This window comes from Haliotis rufescens, unplaced genomic scaffold (genome assembly GCF_023055435.1).
Source record: "Haliotis rufescens isolate VD_foot unplaced genomic scaffold, xgHalRufe1.0.p SCAF_4, whole genome shotgun sequence".
In the NCBI taxonomy this organism is placed as follows: domain Eukaryota; kingdom Metazoa; phylum Mollusca; class Gastropoda; order Lepetellida; family Haliotidae; genus Haliotis; species Haliotis rufescens.
The window spans coordinates 50,371,579-50,390,681 of NW_025964112.1; the positions used below are offsets into that span (position 1 = coordinate 50,371,579).

Here is a 19,103-nt window from a genome sequence, read left to right on the forward strand (position 1 = left end):
TTCCACCTTTAGCTGTACATCTATACGACGGTGAAGTGTAAGAATCAGCACATTTGACCGCCTCCGTGGTCAAACCAAAAGAGGTTACAAACTGGTACGTGTTACCCTGCCTGGCATTAAGGAACCAACCATTGGATATTCTGGTGGGTCCTGGGATTTTATCGAAAAAAATACATCGTCCCGAAAGTTTTTGAAAGAAATAATAATGCTTCAGGCTCATAGTTTTACAGAAAATAATGTCTCATTTTGTAGTTGTCGCTGAAAAATATCTAATCTTGATAAAAAATACCCCTCACCCCCAACCCCAACCCTGGGTATCGAATGGTCGGTTCCTAAGGGAATAAAACAAGGACTATTCGGCTCGGAGTCAGTATATTGTGTATCTGTGGTGGTATCCGAAAACTGCGGCATGGTATCTCGCACTATAAAACCGTCATACGTTCGGACTAGTACAAGCAGTCACACGCACACGTGCACGCACGCTGCTATATTAGTGCAGCAATTTTGAATGCGATTTAAAACCCAATTTCACCTTGCCCTACAAGCACATTTACTTTAACCGAAACCATGACAAAGAATAATTGATATTGCATATATGTTTTATGCAGCATGAAATGATTTTTGAATACATATTGTTGTCAGATAAGAGATCATGAATGAGATGAGACACCCCCACACCCAAATATCCAATTAAATGACCGACGTCCATTTCGAGAAACCATTAGTGCAAAATTAATAACACATGTCAATAACGACACCACAATACCTGAACAAATATCCATTACCTGATATCAACCAATCAATATACCTTTTATTAAATATCATGAACAGGTGCACGTTCTCATCTATCATATGGGGGCGGTGGGGTAGCCTAGCGGTTAAAGCGTTCGCTCGTCACGCCGAAGGTCCGGGTTCGATTTCCCACATGGATACACTGTGTGAAGCCACTTTCTGGTGTCCCCCTCCGTGATTTTGCTGGGATATTGCTAAAAGCGGCCAAAAACCATACTCACTCTCTCATTTATTTTATAAACACTCATATGTTACACATATAAATCTTGTGACAAATTGCAGAACTAAAGTCCCATACATTTAGTTCTCCACATCCCATTCATATGTCTATGCACTTACAATGATTTCTCCCACTGGAGCTATGTCAATGTATTTTCGGGAAACACTCCTACTGATGGTATGTTAATGTATTTTGAAAGACGGATACTCCAAACTTTTCTATGTCAAAATATACAGTTCTAGGCTGGTCTTCCACCTCCCAGAAGTAAACCGTCAACTGGTCTCCTTCGACACATTCACCAAAGTAAGCCATCCGCATCCTCTGTATTCCTTTCTTGACCACCTCCTTGTCCATGCCTTTCAACTTGCCCTCCTTTATCCCATGATGGAGGGCATCGATGGAGTACACCACATAGGACACCCAGTTGACGTGATTGTACATGTCCGTTTCGCTCCACGACACACGCAAGGTGTATGTGTGGGCGTTGTCAGGCTTGGAGAGCTTCTGTATAATCAGTGGTTCCTTTCTGACCGCTTTCTCGCCATGTTTCTCCTTCCACCATGACGGGAATGGCGTCGGTTTGCGCGTTTCCTTGTCGATGGCAACCAACTGGTTGATGTTTCTTACCAATATCTCACCCGATGATGGTACAACTACATTACTGACGAAATTGGTAGAAGACTTCCCGATGTACCCGAGCTGTACATTGACCTTGAGAGGCCATTTTGACACATCGGGATCATACATGGATCTCGCAAAGTCAAAGGATGAGGAAGCCATAAACGTGTACAATCCATCGGTTAGTTTTCCGTAGTCCAAGAAGGATCGCCCCCTTTCGCCCAGGGGATAATTGTGTGCAAAATGCATAGCTGCACCTATTACCTTTACAATACTCCACACATGGCAGTTTCCTGAAATGGAAAGAATAATGTCATCAGATAAACCCTATAAACTAGAACTCAATTCTTTTGATACTGTAAGCTGGTGTTTAAGTTCCTCTACCAGATTCAAGTAAATAAAGCCAGTTGCACATGAACATTACACCACTTGCCACCATGTCAACTGTTCCTGCCTATCCCTTATAATTGTCCAGACAACCCTCAAATATGCGCATATATGGCCCTTCAGTAAATGTATTGTGTGTGTGTGTGTGTGGACCAAGGCCAAACGCCATTACTTCCACTACAGGCAGGACGGGTTGTATACTCCCCAGGGAACAGAGCATGAAGACTGAGAGCACTGATCCATTGGGGTTACAACGTTGCGCATTAAATATGTGGATTTGATGCACAATATCATCATCATCATATTACTTTTATTATTATTACTTAATCAATCGTATTACCGTCGACGTCAAAGGCGTCGTCAGAAGGACCCGGAACGTCTACAACAGCAAGCGCCTCGTCCTCCCAAAGTCTTAACCTGTATCCCATTCTCTCTAGGTGACGGAATGGGGCATAAAGTCTGTATTTAAAAAAACCAGAGTAGACATATTTCATGCAATGTGCACGTGGTAACCAACATCTTTTTATTTGAAATCAGGGGACATTAAATTAAGTTGTCATTTAATGCGAACTTTGACCGACCAATGCAATGACTGACAAGAGTCGACGTTAGCCAATCAGAAGGCAGCGTTCTTGTGCTTTACGGCACTAGTTTCAAACTGTCGACTACGCCTTTGAAACACATTTCGCAAAATTCTCGACTCAAAACTGAAAACTGAACAAAAGGTGGATTGGCTAGTAGATGGTCCAAACTGTTTGGATTCAGTCGTAAAGCCCGTAACAGGCGTTCGGAATACCCCGTGTTAAATCTTTCGAGGTTGCATGATGAAAAGTAAACGGTCAATTCTCTCATAGCCCTTCTTGCTCTTACCTGGCTTCCACGCTGTTCATTCTTTCCATGTTGGTCGTCAGCTGATGACTTCCTCAGCTGCACTGTTCGTCTATAAAGGGGAACCGTGCTCGGGTAAATTGGCAGTCGTACCTGAGTCAAGTCCACCACTGATGACAAACTCAATTATTATGAAGTAAATCATTCTAACATTAATCATTACCAAATACACGGAGACAGTCTCACAACCTACAACGTCTCGCTATAAAAGGGACAACAGACCGTGGAGCCTACCTTTCCAACCTACAACTGTTCGTGGACCCTAAAAAACCCTTTTCTACCAACAGTGTCCTTACCGTTCGGATAAGGACACTAATATCCAACTGAAGGGTATGGGTAGTCCCGACATGATGTTATATTGCCATAGAGAAAAATAACATACCGATTTCAGAGATAGAATTATATTCCGGGGGAACCGCGGCACCGTCTGGTTTGTACAGATAGTAGATGAACGGCAGGCAGGTAGAGAAAGGGGAACGCTAACGTTCTCAACAGATGTTACAAATATCATTGTTCGACAAACACGTTATTAATTAACATTTAGGATATAATTGTAATAGTCAATATGAAACGTTATGGAACATATTGGGCGACGTTTTCATTTGATAAAATATGACATGAACACCACGTGAGTGTTTATTATGAATTAAGTATATCGCGTTATATTAGACGTCATTGGCTTGTTGTAGAACGCTGACTATGGGGCGGTGTAGTGATTATATACTCGACGTGAACACCCGACTGTAAGTAAATTTTGTACAAATGCAAAACGCGAAACATTTACTTTCATATAAATTTTCAATTGTTTGCCAATGTCCGCTTTCATCTTTTTAGGTCACAATGTTTAAATATCAATTCTAAATTACAAGGTCAATTTCTAATTCTTTAATTTTAAGTTCAACACGTCTAAGTCTCTACTGTCGCCTAATATAATAGAGGTTATCATGCTCGTGTGTTTTTTGGGGAAAATATGTGTATTAGGAATAAACATTGTATTTATAACATTCTTTATCATATAATAAGAAGGTTTCTCGGCAGGATAATGCCAACGGATAAGAACGGTAACCGTCGGGGTAACATACGGATAAATATGTACGACGTAAACATCCAAAGTTATTGTTTATTTGTGGTTAAACGCCGCGATCAGCAATATTCCAGCTATATGACGGCGGTCTGTAAATATCAAATCTGGACTAGACAATCCAGTGATCGATATCATGAGCATCGATCCACGTAATTGGGTTACTATGGCATTAGTCGCCTCTTACAACAAGCATAGTCGCCTTTTACGGCAAGCATGGGTTACCGAAGACCTATTCTAATCCGGACCTTCACGGGTCTCAGATCCATTAAGTCGGCTCGTACAACATGTACAAAACATGCCAAAATGAACTTGTATACAGGGACAAAATAAATACTTTTGTAGAGTACGATTTAAGTTATGAAACAAATTAAGACATGTGACAGAGCTTGGCCATCCGGTTTTATTTACTTACCTCAAGCCGGGATGCTAGGGATCTGTTCTACCCCTGGATTTTCACGGAGTTTCGGCATTTGACACCACACATTATAATATAATTAGAGCATATTTACGTTTTAAAACAAGGAAAAGTTATACTTTGTTGGGTAGTCTCTATAATATGGAGTCAGGTATTCGATCAATTCGTAACAATCGTAAGTCTTAGATATTCAACCTCTGCGGCCACATTGCATTATAACGATATGAAGCCTTTGTTTAGCGGTAGCCATTAGGTAGAATTTGTCGGCCAGTTTCTAGAATAACATTTTTTTTTCAGAAAGGTGTTGTTCAATTTATTTTTTATTACTTTCAACACATTGGTCACCACAATCAGCATGTCCAGCTATAATTTTTGTTGTTGAACAACTGAGAGACAAAAATATTGTTTTCATAATTACACAAACCCAAGTGTCATATGATGGGACGCACCCATTCCCCTGCACAATGATATATCTTGTTGTTTGTAACAAGGACGCTGTGCATAGTGATACTAATGAGTCATATCACTATTAGCGACTCCTTTCTCAACAGAACATACAAAGTATAGCAGTAATTCCTTCAGTTGAATGCTTCTACACTGACAAAGTCAAAATGCATTATTACATAATTTTCACTTTATTGAATCAAAATAAATAGTTGGCAACATGAGTAAAACATATGATTTCAAATGGATACTATGATTTCATATCTCGACTCTTTCATCAATAAATGATTAAATATTTTTTAAGAACCTCAGCCTTTCAAATATGGCTATTGTCCTGTCAAACATTAAATAAACGGCTCTTCGCTATATATGGCTTAAATAATGCCAATGCAACGTTAGATTTGAACTCACTCACTTATAAAGACGGTCAGGTCATATGAACAGGGGCATTGAGAACAGAAAGGAAACTGCTTTAATCGAGGTTGAATAAATTAAGTTAATGTTCTTTTGAATTTTAGTGAGGAAGTGTTTTTTTCAACGCCGCTTGGAACAGTAATTCAGTTATACCAGGGCGTGTCAGCTAAATGCAGGAGGAACGCCCTTGGTGATGTTGCATAGACGTTTACCGCTTTGGTGATACCAGCCTGCACCAGCATGGTGCTGACAAACCTACAAACATTAAGCAAATCTAGGTATAAAAGATTAAAATGTCTTTCTGGTTGAATAGGTTTTCATTCATCGGATGCAATCATTATGTACTGTCGCCAATGGTATGCTGTGTACATTCTTGGTAATGAAGTGTTGATCTTGACGAGTCTACTTTTAAACAGGGTGATAGATTAACAAATACTTTTCCTACTGATGGTATGTTAATGTATTTTGATAGACGGAAACTCCATCCTTTACGATGTCAAAATACACAGTTCTAGGCTGGTCTTCCACCTCCCAGAAGTAAACCGTCAACTGGTCTCCTTCGACACATTCACCAAAGTAAGCCATCCGCATCCTCTGTATTCCTTTCTTGACCACCTCCTTGTCCATGCCTTTCAACTTGCCCTCCTTTATCCCATGATGGAGGGCATCAATGGAGTACACCACATAGGACGCCCAGTTGACGTGATTGTACATGTCCGTTTCGCTCCACGACACACGCAAGGTGTAGGTGTGGGGGTTGTCAGGCTTGGAGAGCTTCTGTATAATCAGTGGTTCCTTTCTGACCGCTTTCTCGCCATGTTTCTCCTTCCACCATGACGGGAATGGCGTCGGTTTGCGCGTTTCCTTGTCAATGGCAACGATCTGGTTGATATTTCTTACCAATGTCTCACCTGAAGAAGGTACAACTAAACTGCTGACGGAGTTGGTGGAAGACTTCCCGATGTACCCGAGCTGTACGTTGACCTTGAGCGGCCATTTTGAAACTTGAGTATCATACATGGACTTTTCAACTTCAAACTGAGAGGACGCCATGAATGTGAACATGCCATCTGTCATTGAACCATAGTCCATGAATGAGTGTCCTGTTTTATCTAAGGGATAATGATAGGCAAAGTACCTACAGGCGCCCATGAGTCTCATGATGCTCCAAATCTTACAGTTTCCTACAAAGACAAAATATCATAATCAAATATGTGTTAAAAGTTTTCATTGTAATGGTTAGTTGGTTGGTTGGTTTGTTGTTAAACGCTTCACTCAGCAATATTCCAGCTATATGACGGAAGGTCTGTAAATAATCGAGTCTGTACCAGACAATCCGGTGATTAATATCATGAGCATCGATCCACGCAATTGGGATCGATGACATGCACCAACCAAGTCAGCGAACCTGACCACCCGATCCCGTTAGTCGCCTCTCACGGCAAGCATAGTCGCCTTCATTGTGAAGAGATTTGTCTTACGAGCATCATTTCAGCAACATCACAACGGCCTGTTGGTAATAACGTCAGGGAGTAAATATGTAATTCGTAGGATGACACACAATAGAACAGTTCACATACTGTTAGAAGCATTCGTGACCAACTCGTGTTATTCCGGGACAAGCCGTATATTGACTCGTGTCCCTCTCTTGGCCATTTTTGCGACTGGGTTCTGTCTAAGCGCAAACGGGCATAGTTAAAAGAATTGTCAACTCAAAAGAAATGTTGCGTAATGATTCACGTATATTTCCAGAGGCTATTTAAAACACATCGGAACTTACGGTATATACAGTATGATTGAACACATTTACCTGAATCTAGGGTATATGTTTAGATGCAAAACATGTATAAAATCAAAAATTATTCCTGAGGGATTCTTTGAACTAAGTGCTTGAAGATTGGTTTGTCTTATTTTCGCACATAACATTCATTGATAGGGGGGACGAGTCTTCTTGCAGGTTACGGAAAGGAGATAGTGGTGACTAATGATACTGTAGCAATCCAAGCTTCCGTTTGGTCGAGTCTTACGACAAGCATTGGTACTACATTCTATCCTGACATTGCCACAAGGGACATCATTTCAGCCCTCTCAGAATAGACGGTCTCCGTTGTCTTCTCGAAAGATCGTCCGCCAGGAGAGTGGAAGGTCGATCCCCGTCTGCGTCATATAAAACAACGTTTGAAGATGGTACTCGTTACCCTGCCTGGCGCTCAGCATTACTGTATGGTCGGCCATGAGTCAGTATACTGTATCTGAGTGGAGTATCAATGTTAAACTGCTGCATGATATCTCAGTGAGCTAGCACCATAAAACCGTGCGTGGGTATGGATTTACGCCACCTTCAGCAATATTCTTGCAATGTCAGCAGGACACCAGAAATGGGCCTAACAATATGTACCTATGTGGGGGATCGAAACGGGTTGAAACAGCAACAAATGATGCCATTTGTATCTCGTCACTTTGGGGACAAAATCCGAAGAACAAGTAATTTGTTATTCAGGGATTTTTTTGTTCAAGGAAAAGCTGGAAAAGCTGATTTTGTCTCAGGTTTAGGAAGATGAAAGAAATTTTCTCTGGACAAGCAGAAACAAAACCCAACAAATTCGAGCTCCTTTCAGTTACAAAAGGTGTCCTGAAGTGACAAACAAATCTATATATCTTTTAATCAATGTATTTCTTTCATTCAATATATTTTTTACCATAGACGTCAAATGACTCATAAGAAGGTCCAGGGGCCTCCACCACTGCAAGAGATTCTTCCTGGTTTACTGTTAAGCTATATCCCATGTCAACCAGATGCTGGTACTTGGCCCGGAAGGGTCTGGAAACACAGTGTAAATACAGGTTAGTAGTGAGTTGTGTTTAATGCGCCTTTGACATTTTATCATCAATATTAGTAACGCAAATCTCGACCCACCAGCTCGGGCCACGTGCAAACAAACCAAGGATCAATACAAGTTAGAATCTGGGAATCGAGCCCTGATATTGGGGTGAGTGAGTGAGTTAAAATGTAACGTCGCATTGGCATAATTTCAGCCATATAGCGACCCTGATGTAGGGTCCTGGCATCACAAAATTGTGTTTGTTGTTTAACGCGGCACTGGTGCTGACTGATAAACGATCGAAATAAAGGCTAATCTTGGATTCGGACTCACCACCAGGAGATCCTTGTACAGCTAAGGGAGGCAACCCTCACAGTCACAGGTGCCCTCTTATAATGGGACAGGTTATACTGGAGTCGGCTCCGGAATCGTAGCCATATGTTTATTCTCTGATTTTACGATCCGACAACTACTGCAGAGCGTTACCGCCAGTTACGATGGTGCATATATACCATAATATAGGCCTGCAGGAGATCGTGTTGTGTACAACATCTGCGGCTGAGGCCTTAGAGCTAAATTTGCCATTGAAGGGCATACATAAGAGAATTAAAGTAAAGGTTGTTTCGTCTGTTAAATTTAGGGAAAAAAGACAACACTAATCTCGTAAGGAACGAATCTGTGCAAATATTACATAAAGCTATTCATAATGCAATATTGTATTTTGCTTCATGCAAACAGTCGTTATGGGGCGATCGGGTAGCCTGGTTAAGCGTTCGCTCGTCACGCAGAAGGCGCGGGTTTGATTACCCACATTGGTACATTGTGTAAAGTGCATTTCAGGTGTCCCAGCCGTGAGATTAGTGAAATATTGCTAAAAGCGGCCTAAAACCATACTCACTCATTCTTTATGCAACATTCCATAAATAATTTTCAAAATGATTTGCTTGTTGTTTCTGAACACCCACTTCCATTCGTTTAGGAATGATGGTAAAAGTATACACATTGTATTGTCGGATTCCTTACTCAATTACCCGTTCTTTTTAGCCATGTTTATCCTATATGTACCGTATCCTAGTGTTGAGTACACGTATGCTCGACGAGGAGAAGAAATACAAGCGAATATTATATAAATCAAATCTGCGATTCAGTTCGTAGGCATTACGACAATAGAACTTCGAAGGCACTGCTCTGTGTGTCTCGGAGGGACACAAAACGGACAGTTGCAGCGTTTAGCAGTCATAATGCAATTTTGGCACATATCCTCTTCCATATTATATTTCCCAACGAACAGTACTGAAATGCGACATTCTACTCAATTGTGAGGTGGGACATAACGTTAAACAGGTAAAACGGGTATCGTGTGTCCAGTCATACCTGGGTTTGATGTCACTGTTCCTATCGGGCGCTTTGGACTCCGAACCCTGATCTGTCATGATCCTGTGTGTTTTGCAGACGATATGGAAGCGATCACGTGACTATCGTACGATCGAAGGTTTACTGGTTTGAGAGAGACTACGACATACACCTGTCGAAGCGCCGGGCAGACTTGATAATCTGATGTAATCTTACGTCAGCTGCGTTGTGGCCGACAGTGATCACTGCTTCTAATACCGCTGAATCACTCTGCTCATTCAGAATGTTTAGACATATGACCGCACAAGCTCCTCACAGCGATAGTACGTTCCCGGAACTCTCTATACCGAGAGTGTAACGAAGGTGTCACGCGCTGGGAAGGAGCTTGGTGACCGCAATCACAAGGGAAGTAATCCTGATTAGAGCTATCAGAGAGCTTATTTATCCGGTCAAGAATCTTGTGGCCAGGGTTCGAATCATTGGCTTGTGGTAGTTCAACATTATATTTATATGATACTTTTTCTTTATTTTTAAGTATTTTTTTTACAACGGATGTTAATATTTGAAATACTGCATGATGATATCCCGCCTTTTGGCATTAGAATTAATTAGAAAAATGAAGATCGAAGTAAAAACATGTGACACCAGTTCGTTCCATGCATTGCGTGATCAGCTGTGATTTCTACAACATACTATCAACGAATAAACAAGCAATGACAATGAATGTGACACAAGAAGCAAGTAGACAGAAACAATGTAAACACTAATTTGCAAAATAAACCACGCAGAAACGCAAAGATACATACATAGATACATAAGTATCCACCCAGAAACCTACATTGCACGTGAGCAAGTTTAGTTTAACGCTACTTTAAACTGTGTCTTCATCATGTCGTTGAAAATTCCGAAGACGTTTACCGCTGTGGTGAAACCCAAGAGCGCAGATATGTTGCTGACAATAACTTGGAACCTAATGTTTGTTTGTTTGTTTATTTGTAGTTTAACACCGCAGTGGACCGCACCGAGTCTGGAACAGACAATGCAGTGATTGACATCATGATACGATGACATGCATCAACCAAGTCAGCGAGCCTGACCACCCGATCCCGTTAGTGGCCTCTTACGACAAGCATAGTCGCCTGTTACGGCAAGCATGGGTTGCTGAAGACCTATTCTAACCCGGATCTGGAACCTAATGAGGGCAAACAGGAACTCGAACCCGTGATCATAGGTTTCTCTCCCTTAGATGAATGGACCACCAGTTACTGAGTCTGCACTGAAATAGGGGAGATTGCCTCAGCGTTGAGGAATGGGATACTGGAGTATTACTCACACCAATCAAAGTGGCTAACTGCCGGAAGTTAGTTGAAGATGGCACTTGCTCTATTTGGGGATATAATTTAACGTCGCATCGGCATTATTTCAGCCATATAGCGACCTGTATCTGAGAGTTTACTTCACGTATACTTGGAATGTAAATTTGTAAAAAATAATAATGAATTTTGGTTGAAAATTGAAAAATTAACTTGCACTTTACCTGTAAATATAATCTGACGAAAACGGAAATATTATTTTGCCATATTCCTAGTATACTCTTAATTCATATCATTCTTATGGCCAAAACATCATGTACATGTAGGCAGCATCACAAACAGTATCCCGACACTAGATGCAGTCCTTGTGTGGACAGGGATATAAGCTTGAAAGGTTTATAGCTGTTAAGAATGATCTATTAACTAAATCTGAGTGAAAATGCAAACCACTGGACAATAGTTTACTCTGTGAAGCTAAGATTACAACACGATAATACAATTATAGGATACATCTGCAGTTGGCATGTATCACCCTTCGGGTTTGTTGATATTAGTGACGTATTCGGCATACACAATACAAGTTCGTCTGTGGGTCCACAGCTGTTTGACAGCCTCCGTGGTCTAGTGGTAGAGCGTCCGCCCGGAGAGCGGAAGGTCCGGGGTTCGATCCCCGGCCGTGTCATACCAAAAGACGTTAAAAAATGGTACTTGTTGTTACCCTGCCTGGCGGTCGGCATTAAGGGGCTAAAACAAGGACTGGTCGGCCCGGAGTCAGTATACTGTGTCTGAGTGGGGTATTCATGTTACACTGCGGCATGGTATCTCAGTGGGCTAGCACTATAAGTCGGCATCAGTCCGGAGTAGTACAAACGCAATAATCTTGGACACAACGTTAAACCCCATTTCACCTCACCTCACTACAACTGTTTAGATAACACATCTGATGGGAATCAGGTCTAAACACAACTCCAAGGTCTGTTGCCTGGTCACTTATAGTCCCCAGCTTCATCTCCAGAGTTGTCTTCCCCTTGTTCACACCCCGTGAACCTCAAACTATTGACCAAGTTATGATCTCCAGATGTGGATAATAGATGCTTGATGACCCTGATGATCCGGGGTAGAATAGGTCTTCAGCAACCCATGCTTGCCGTAACAGGCGACTATGCTTGTAAGAAGCGACTGATGGGATCGGGTGGTCAGGCTCGCTGACTTGGTTGATGCATGTCATCGTATTCCAATTGCGTGGATCGATGCTCGTAATGTTAATCACTCGATTATTTACAGACCGCCGTCATATAGCTGGAATATTGCTAAGTGCGGCGTTAAACAACAAACAAACAAAACAGATGCTTGACGACGGTGTAAGAACCTACATGGAAACGTCGCTATATGCAATAAACAAGACCATGTTATCAATAAAGGTGTACGTTTTCTCAGATGTGGAGTGCTTGACCACCACTGTGACCCTTTGTTCAAAGTGTTAAATTATTACCATATATAGGATATAATCTCCAGACCTACTGACCAGGATGTATTCTCCAGTGCTTGACCGATGCCAGCCTTGGTTCCAAGAGTTAATGCTGATTCCCTAATCAGGAAATAGAATGAAGACATGGGACATGTCACCTGCTATAAATGCCTTGTTGTGTGTGACGTGTTGTCAACATACAGCTGTGCCTGCCCCATCTGCGGGTGTGATTGAGGACGATATACGTTTCCAACTGACGGGTGCATACCTCGTGCGGAAGCCATTTGCATAATTCGTGGCGGAGCAGTCAAGCCTACCCGCCACCTGTCGGACACATCCTATATTTTCTTCTATGTATTTTAAGTGCGTTTCGACTCCCTGTCCATCCCGCATTCTTATGAATGTCGCCGGATTCATTTAGGGAAATTGCCAAGAGTTATCTCTGTTTCATTTTACGGACGCTTCATCTCTCAACCCTTACTCCTGGTTGTTTTACCAGCAGTATCTCGTGCTGATACCTGGGGTGTGACGTGGACACTTTCAAATGCCACTTTATGTCACGCCATTGTCGAGGGAAGACATTCTTTCTTCCTCGACTCATCAATTCATGTTGATGTGATTTATATATTTTTACAGGTAATAAATCCTTTTATACCTCATCCGCACCGCCTCAGTTCCCTCAATTACATCGTTGGCAGAACCCGCGACAAAATGGCACCCCGAAAATGAGCAATTTCAGTTAGTGGGCGAGTATGGTTTTACGCCGCTTTTAGCAATCTTCACGCAATATCACGGCGGGGGACAGCAGAAAAGGCTTTCACACATTGTTTCCATGTGGGGAATCAAAAACGGGCCTTCTGCGTGACAAGCGAACGTTTTAACCAATAGGCTACCCGACCTCCCTCACCACACCTTGAACCGAAATATGATGAAAGGGATGTGGGGCTGGGTGAGTGAGTGAGTTGGGTTTAACACCGCTTTTAACAGTATTCCAGTTATACACGGCGTGTCAGCTTAATGTGGGAGGAAAGCCCGAAGTGATGCAGGTCTCAGACGTTTACCATTTCGATGAAACCCACGAGCACGGGTATGGTGCTGACAAACCTAGAAACATAATCGGGGCGAACCGGGATTCGAGCGCACAATCATAGGTTTCTGGCGTGCCCAAGGGACGCAACTCTGCACGGCGAATCGCGGCGTCTTAGACGATTTCGGCCACCCGTTACCCCATGTGGGGCTGGGGGCTGGTAATGACAACATCGTACATTTCCGTGTATAGAACACCACGGACGAATTATTCCATGCGATGTATTCCTCGTATATATGAGACCAATGTCACACCGGGTATACAAGAAACGTGGGTCACATGCTCCGCACATGGCAGTATCCGACACCTAACACTGGAGCTTGTCCATTTCACCGATGTTGACAGTTTGGCCGTTGGTCAGCGTCTTGCCGTTGTTGTCGGCGCAGAAGCAGACAGAGCCCATGCACTGTTTCTTGTTGTAGCTGCCTTTGCTGTCGCAGAAGAAGAGTTTGCCGATGAGGCCAGTCTTCAGGTAGGCGGCTTTATCCCGAGCACACGCTTAAAAAAGTAGTCAATAAAAACAAAGGTCAACAAAAACAACGGTCAACATTAACTCCGAACATTTCTATTTGCATTTCATATGATACAGTGACACCGTGTGGTCCCGTTAAACCTGTAACCTCAGATTCCGGACGAGTAGTGAAGGCAACGTTCACACGGGAACATTCCTCGTTACTCATGACTCGTTAATCCGGACATTTGGTAACTCGATTCAATTTGGGAACGGATTAACGGGTTTCACTAGATATCCCATGCTTTAATGTAACAAGAAAATATGATGGCGGATGACCTCCATCGATCTGGCCAATATTACAGCTTTGTTGCCATGCCGTTTCTATTTCCAAGTTTGAAGCCTGATATTTATTATTAGCACAGTGAATATAGAACAGCTAAACCACGTTGTTAAGTACTTACTGCAGTCCATGTTGCCTGCGTCCGCGACGGAGTTGGTGTAGTAGCCGAGGTCGTTACCGTCTTGGTCAACACAGAAGCACCTTCTGAAACAGGTATTTAAGAAAGTGATGGGGCATGATGATAATCAGTGGCGAAGTCATTTCTGACCACCCTAACCATTTATTTAGACAACTCTTATGACACGCATAGGTTAATGAGTCAGTATTCTATAACCTGGAATCACGACACGGCCTCTCCAACAGAAGCACGGAGAGGTTATACTAAGTTATGAATGAGATGGTTTGGTTTAACACTGCTTTGAACATTATGTTAAATTTATGTCTGGCGTAAAATATTCACATCTTCCCGAGGCAAGGGAGTTAAGTGAACATAAAAATCCAGTTTCCACCCTTGGATGGAATTAAGGAGTTTCATTTTACCTGGACTAACAAGACTATACATAGTAAAACATATAAAACACAATTCACTCATTAAAGTGAGCTTAGGAAGACAACTCGCCAACACTTTGCCAAAATAGTGAGGGTATTTTAAAATTCTGCTTTTTTTAAAGGTTGATAGATATTGCATCTTATCTGGGCTAGGGAGCTAACTGACTGTAAAGTCCAGTTTCTACTCTTGACGAACTTGGTTGGAATTGAGGAGTTTTAACTGGACTTTTTTTATCACAGCTTGATGTGGGAGGAAATCCCGAACTGATGCAGGTCTTAGACGTTTACCACACTGGCGAGGCCCACAAGCACAGGGATAGTGCAAAAAAATATGAAACATGAAAAGGGCGAATCTGAGATTCGAACCCAAGACGATAGTATCTGGCACGCGTAAGGGGCACAGTCTGCACAGTCTGCACAGACAGCACCTCAGATGGATGAGCAACCCGTGCCCCTCACTTGTATTATGCTTGGGTATATTCAGAGGGTAATAAGGACTTCGCAGTGTGGTACACGGAACGCACAAAATCGTATTTGGTACGCAGATTCAAGAGCGAGAGTTTTCTTTTACAAATTTCGAAATAATTCGTTTGAATATCTTGATTAAATATTTTGGGAAATTATTTTATTGCAAATAAAATTTGACAAACAAAGAGTTTGTCGCCGTGTTGATGTATCGCATCAAACATTTTCTTATTGAATATGTATCAAGAAATGAATGAGTGAGGACGAGAAGCCATTTTAAATCACATCACGGCATGTGTCAACAAGAATGTAGTTCACACATTGTATCAGATTATATCCTTATCTGGGATTTGGGTTGAAGATAGGATATTTTTCGGTCAGTTCTTGAAAATACGCTTTTCTTTTTCAGAGAAAGGAGACATATCTTTTTCAACAGCAATTTTTTTCAGGACATCCCTAATGGCCAGCGAAATATTTATTTTATTTTTGTAAAATCTGAGGAAAAAATGCTTTGTTTTTAAAATCCGCATGTACGATATTAGGTTCTGTTATGAAAAGGAAGATGTTAGTTTTGAGTTCGTTTGAGGCTGTCACATTTGTTAAATTATTTCAGATACTCGTGGGAGAAACATTCTGTGGTAACGGATAACATTTTGTTTGTTTGTCTTTTGTTTAACGCCGCATTCTATTCCAACTATATGAGGGCGGCCTGCAAATAATGGAGCCTGGGTCAAACTAGTCCTGCACCATGACCGTGGAATATATTTATTTTATAAAAAATAAATAATCTAGAAATGCATACAAAAGCAAGTCTAGCCGGCACAAGCTAGCTCTATTCCACAGCATAGGGATTTTTAAAATTATTTTTAGAGTCAAGAAGGATATTGTGTAAAATAAGATTTCAGAGACTAAATGTTAGTCTAGGGTCAAACCAATAATTATTATTATGAGCGAGTAATCCCTGCTGGGGTTAGTGATTGAGAGATTGTAAGATATTGAGTGAGTTATAGATAAAGACGTCACTTTCAAACGACTCTAGGGTAGCTAGAGAGTTGAGATATAATGTCCTGGACAATCGAGGATGTCACGCTGAACCTACCCAGGTACCATGCACTGTTTGGGCTTGTATGTCCCGTCAGTCTCACACTTTAGATCAATATCTCCGGGTAAAGGCTGATCCTTAGCAAGGAACTCCTGGTGACGCAGAGCACAGGGCCCTGCTGGGTAAGGAAAGAACGTGAACGTGAGTGAGTGAGTTTGGTTCTACGCCGCTTTTAGCAATATTCCAGCAATATCACGGCGGGAGACACCAGAAATGGGCTTCACACATTGTACCCATGTCGGGATTCGAACCCGGGTCTTCGGCGTGACGAGCGAACGCTTTAACCACTAGGCTACCCGACCGCCCCCGTGAACGTGAACGAAGGAGAACGTGTCAGTTGTTGGCGCATTTGTCTTGATACTCTCACAATCAACCCTCATTCACTATGTCCCCTATACCTTGACGCACCCTTTAACGTGATGGTTCCGAGAGACCCCCCATCTACACTGGAGCCTTACATAAACACTCCGCTTGTCTCGAAGTACGGCTACCTTGACAAACACTGACGGGCAAAAAAAGTATACAGTTGGAAATTGGATTTGAATAAACGTTATCAAAACGTGACTAGAATGAAAACAGTTGCCGGAAGCTGCAAACCTGAGGTCCAAAACCACAACTGTGATACCCGCATAAAACACATCAAATAACCTCTTCCTGTTTGTTTCATTCAACATCAAACATGGGTTTAAACCTTCTCTCTTTTGTCCTACAGTATATTCTCCTTGCTATTCTTACAACTGTATTTTGATTAAAGGGCATAATATTGCTATGTACCCACTAACATAACATGATCAATATTGAAATAAAAACCGACAATTTAAATTGAACAGGCTTTCAAAACCATATGCTACTGTAGCTAGAGGAACACAATGTGCTGTATAAAAATGAAATTATATTTCAAGAAATACAAAAAATATTATTTTCCGTTAACTACATCCTTGAGTGAGTGAGTGAGTGAGTGAGTATGGTTTTACGCCGCTTTAAGCAATATTCCAGCAATATCACGGCGGGGGAGACTAGAAATGGGCTTCACACATAGTAGCCATGTCGGGAATCGAACCCGGGTCTTCGGCGTGACGTGCGAACGCTTTAACCACTAGGCTACCAGACCGCCCCTCATCCTTGAGAGACTTTGTACTTTTAGATTGATCCTAATTTACAAGAGAATAGTAAGATGAAATAATTATTGAAATAAAACCCCAATTATATTTAATTTTCCAGGGGCAACGTGAATTAAAAAACGTCATACAAACAGTTGAATAGTGTTAAGGACGTTCTCGGATGTCTAACCATCTGATGTCCAAGTTATTTCAAAAGGTTAAGATGTAGGAATGAGTAAACATAGATCAAATGGTGTAAGTTACCTGTGCTTCTTGTGTTTTTGACACAGGTATGAGAAGAAGTATCACAGTGAAGACCCTTGCCACACTCAACATCACTGGCGCTGGCGTCACACGAGTCGCCGGCAGCTTCCGGTGGAAAGACATGACAGGTTAGAGAACAATGCAGTGGGCAAATGAGAGGAGGTGAGTGAGTGAGTGAGTGCGTGAGTTGGGTTAAACACCATCTTGATCAGTATGCTAGTGATATCGCGGCGTGTCAGTTTAATGTGGGAGGAAAGCCCAAAGTGATGCAGGTCTCAGACGTTTACCTCTTTGGTGGAAGCCACGAGCAGGTAGAAATGCTGACAAACCTTAAAACAATCAGGGCGACCCGAGATTCGAACCCACGATCACAAGTTATTGCCACATATGGGGACGTGACGTTGTAGAACGAATTGCCCGAGACAACTAGCAACTGCAATTAAAGATTTAATAAACTGCCAAACGAATTTTGTTTTATCTTAAATTACTCGCAATATTTAACTCTGTTACGAACATATAGTACTACAGTAAACAACGTTTAAAACGAACACGCTTATAAAGAACTGGCGGACATTACGAACTGTTTTTTGGTCCCGCCCATTTGCTGAAAACGGGCTGTATATATGCGTATAACGAACTACGGTTATAACTAACTAAAATTAGTGGTCCCTTTTAGTTCGTTATAACCGTAGTTTACTGTACTCTTTTACCGCTCTAAAGAAGTGTTTGACCTAAATTATACTTTCAGGTGTGTAGCACTTATACATTGTGGCACTGATGGGAAAACAAGGAAGTATGGGAATGTAAAGTATTTTGAGTGAGTGAGTGAGTGAGTGAATGAGTGAGTGAGTTTAATCTGGAGAATGTGGCGTCTAATCCATGACTAGCAGATTCAAGCAGTCAAGAAGCGAACCTCTATACAGCGAGAACTGGCGCCACACATCAGGGGCCCACCGTGTCCCGATTGCCAGAAAAGTAAAAGTAAACATTTACACATTACTTACAGAGTTGCTTCACACAGATCGGACAACAGCCACAGAAGCCGCCATGTGGCTCTATACGCCCGTCGCATCCTTGGGCAGACATGCACAGCACCACCATACACGTTGTAGGGGCACAGACGGGGGTCAGGGGGAGGCCATTCTGGCCCAGGGCACTAGCCACGAATACAGAAAACACAACCAGCAGTTTCATTGTAGAATTACAGACGAACTGCGAAATTGAAGGTGCGTGTCTTTTATCACCTTTTCAATACAGGCCGCGAGAAAATGGTGACTGATAAGCATTTGTCTGGCAATGATCAGTCACTTGACATGGCGACGGAAGAGGATTTACTATCTTGATTAGCCTGAAGGTACACATCTTCCTAAAGCAAGGGAGTAAACTGACTATGAAAGTCCAGTTTCCATCCTTGCCGAACTAGGCTGGAAATATGACGTTGCATTTTGGATGGACTAACGAGTCTGCGTAGTCCAATCAAAATCGCATAACGACATCGACATCCGGTTCATGAACAACATGGCG

General features: G+C 42.1%; 3 protein-coding genes and 1 long non-coding RNA gene across 5 annotated transcripts; 1 reads left to right on the plus strand and 3 right to left on the minus strand.

The window, feature by feature from the left end:
* Window positions 1-581: 581 nt before the first annotated feature.
* Window positions 582-3,321, minus strand: LOC124152774. Its single transcript, XM_046525833.2, has 3 exons — window positions 2,888-3,321; window positions 2,358-2,476; window positions 582-1,923 (listed from the first exon to the last, which is right to left on the minus strand). Exons 1-3 carry the CDS (start codon window positions 2,914-2,916, stop codon window positions 1,181-1,183), a joined length of 891 nt encoding a protein of 296 aa, XP_046381789.2. The 5' UTR covers window positions 2,917-3,321; the 3' UTR covers window positions 582-1,180.
* Window positions 3,322-3,592: 271 nt separating this feature from the next.
* On the plus strand, window positions 3,593-11,469 carry LOC124151166. Its single transcript, XR_006863336.2, has 3 exons — window positions 3,593-3,648; window positions 7,967-8,106; window positions 10,437-11,469. It is a non-coding gene; the product is annotated as an uncharacterized LOC124151166 (long non-coding RNA).
* LOC124151158 lies at window positions 5,043-9,766 on the minus strand. The gene is made up of 3 exons (XM_046523519.2): window positions 9,459-9,766; window positions 7,962-8,083; window positions 5,043-6,446 (listed from the first exon to the last, which is right to left on the minus strand). The coding sequence occupies exons 1-3, from the start codon at window positions 9,515-9,517 to the stop codon at window positions 5,704-5,706; spliced, it is 924 nt and encodes a 307-aa protein (XP_046379475.2). The 5' UTR covers window positions 9,518-9,766; the 3' UTR covers window positions 5,043-5,703.
* A 2,041-nt stretch (window positions 11,470-13,510) lies between the features above and the next one.
* LOC124151140 lies at window positions 13,511-18,845 on the minus strand. Of its 2 annotated transcripts, none has more exons than XM_046523494.2 (5): window positions 18,584-18,845; window positions 17,580-17,684; window positions 16,213-16,330; window positions 14,221-14,303; window positions 13,511-13,803 (listed from the first exon to the last, which is right to left on the minus strand). In XM_046523494.2, exons 1-5 carry the CDS (start codon window positions 18,771-18,773, stop codon window positions 13,613-13,615), a joined length of 687 nt encoding a protein of 228 aa, XP_046379450.2. In that variant the 5' UTR covers window positions 18,774-18,845; the 3' UTR covers window positions 13,511-13,612. The 2 variants fall into 2 exon arrangements, with proteins under 2 accessions (XP_046379450.2, XP_046379444.2); XM_046523488.2 differs by having other exon boundaries at window positions 16,213-16,333; window positions 18,584-18,843.
* Window positions 18,846-19,103: the final 258 nt, after the last annotated feature.

Bases quoted from the DNA above. Each gene is read 5' to 3' on its own strand.
- LOC124151140 (XM_046523488.2), bottom strand. From the start codon at position 18,773: ATGAAACTGCTGGTTGTGTTTTCTGTATTCGTGGCTAGTGCCCTGGGC. The intron at 16,334-17,579 runs GTAACTTACACC...TTCCTTACCCAG, and splicing joins CAAAAACACAAGAAGCACAG to CAGGGCCCTGTGCTCTGCGT. The intron at 13,804-14,220 runs GTAAGTACTTAA...TACTTTTTTAAG, and splicing joins CGCAGGCAACATGGACTGCA to CGTGTGCTCGGGATAAAGCC.
- LOC124152774 (XM_046525833.2), bottom strand. From the start codon at position 2,916: ATGGAAAGAATGAACAGCGTGGAAGCCAG. The intron at 2,477-2,887 runs GTAAGAGCAAGA...TTTTAAATACAG, and splicing joins ATGAACAGCGTGGAAGCCAG to ACTTTATGCCCCATTCCGTC. The intron at 1,924-2,357 runs GTAATACGATTG...TTTCCATTTCAG, and splicing joins CGACGCCTTTGACGTCGACG to GAAACTGCCATGTGTGGAGT.
- LOC124151158 (XM_046523519.2), bottom strand. From the start codon at position 9,517: ATGACAGATCAGGGTTCGGAGTCCAAAGCGCCCGATAGGAACAGTGAC. The intron at 8,084-9,458 runs GTATGACTGGAC...CTGTGTTTCCAG, and splicing joins AACAGTGACATCAAACCCAG to ACCCTTCCGGGCCAAGTACC. The intron at 6,447-7,961 runs GTAAAAAATATA...TTGTCTTTGTAG, and splicing joins TGAGTCATTTGACGTCTATG to GAAACTGTAAGATTTGGAGC.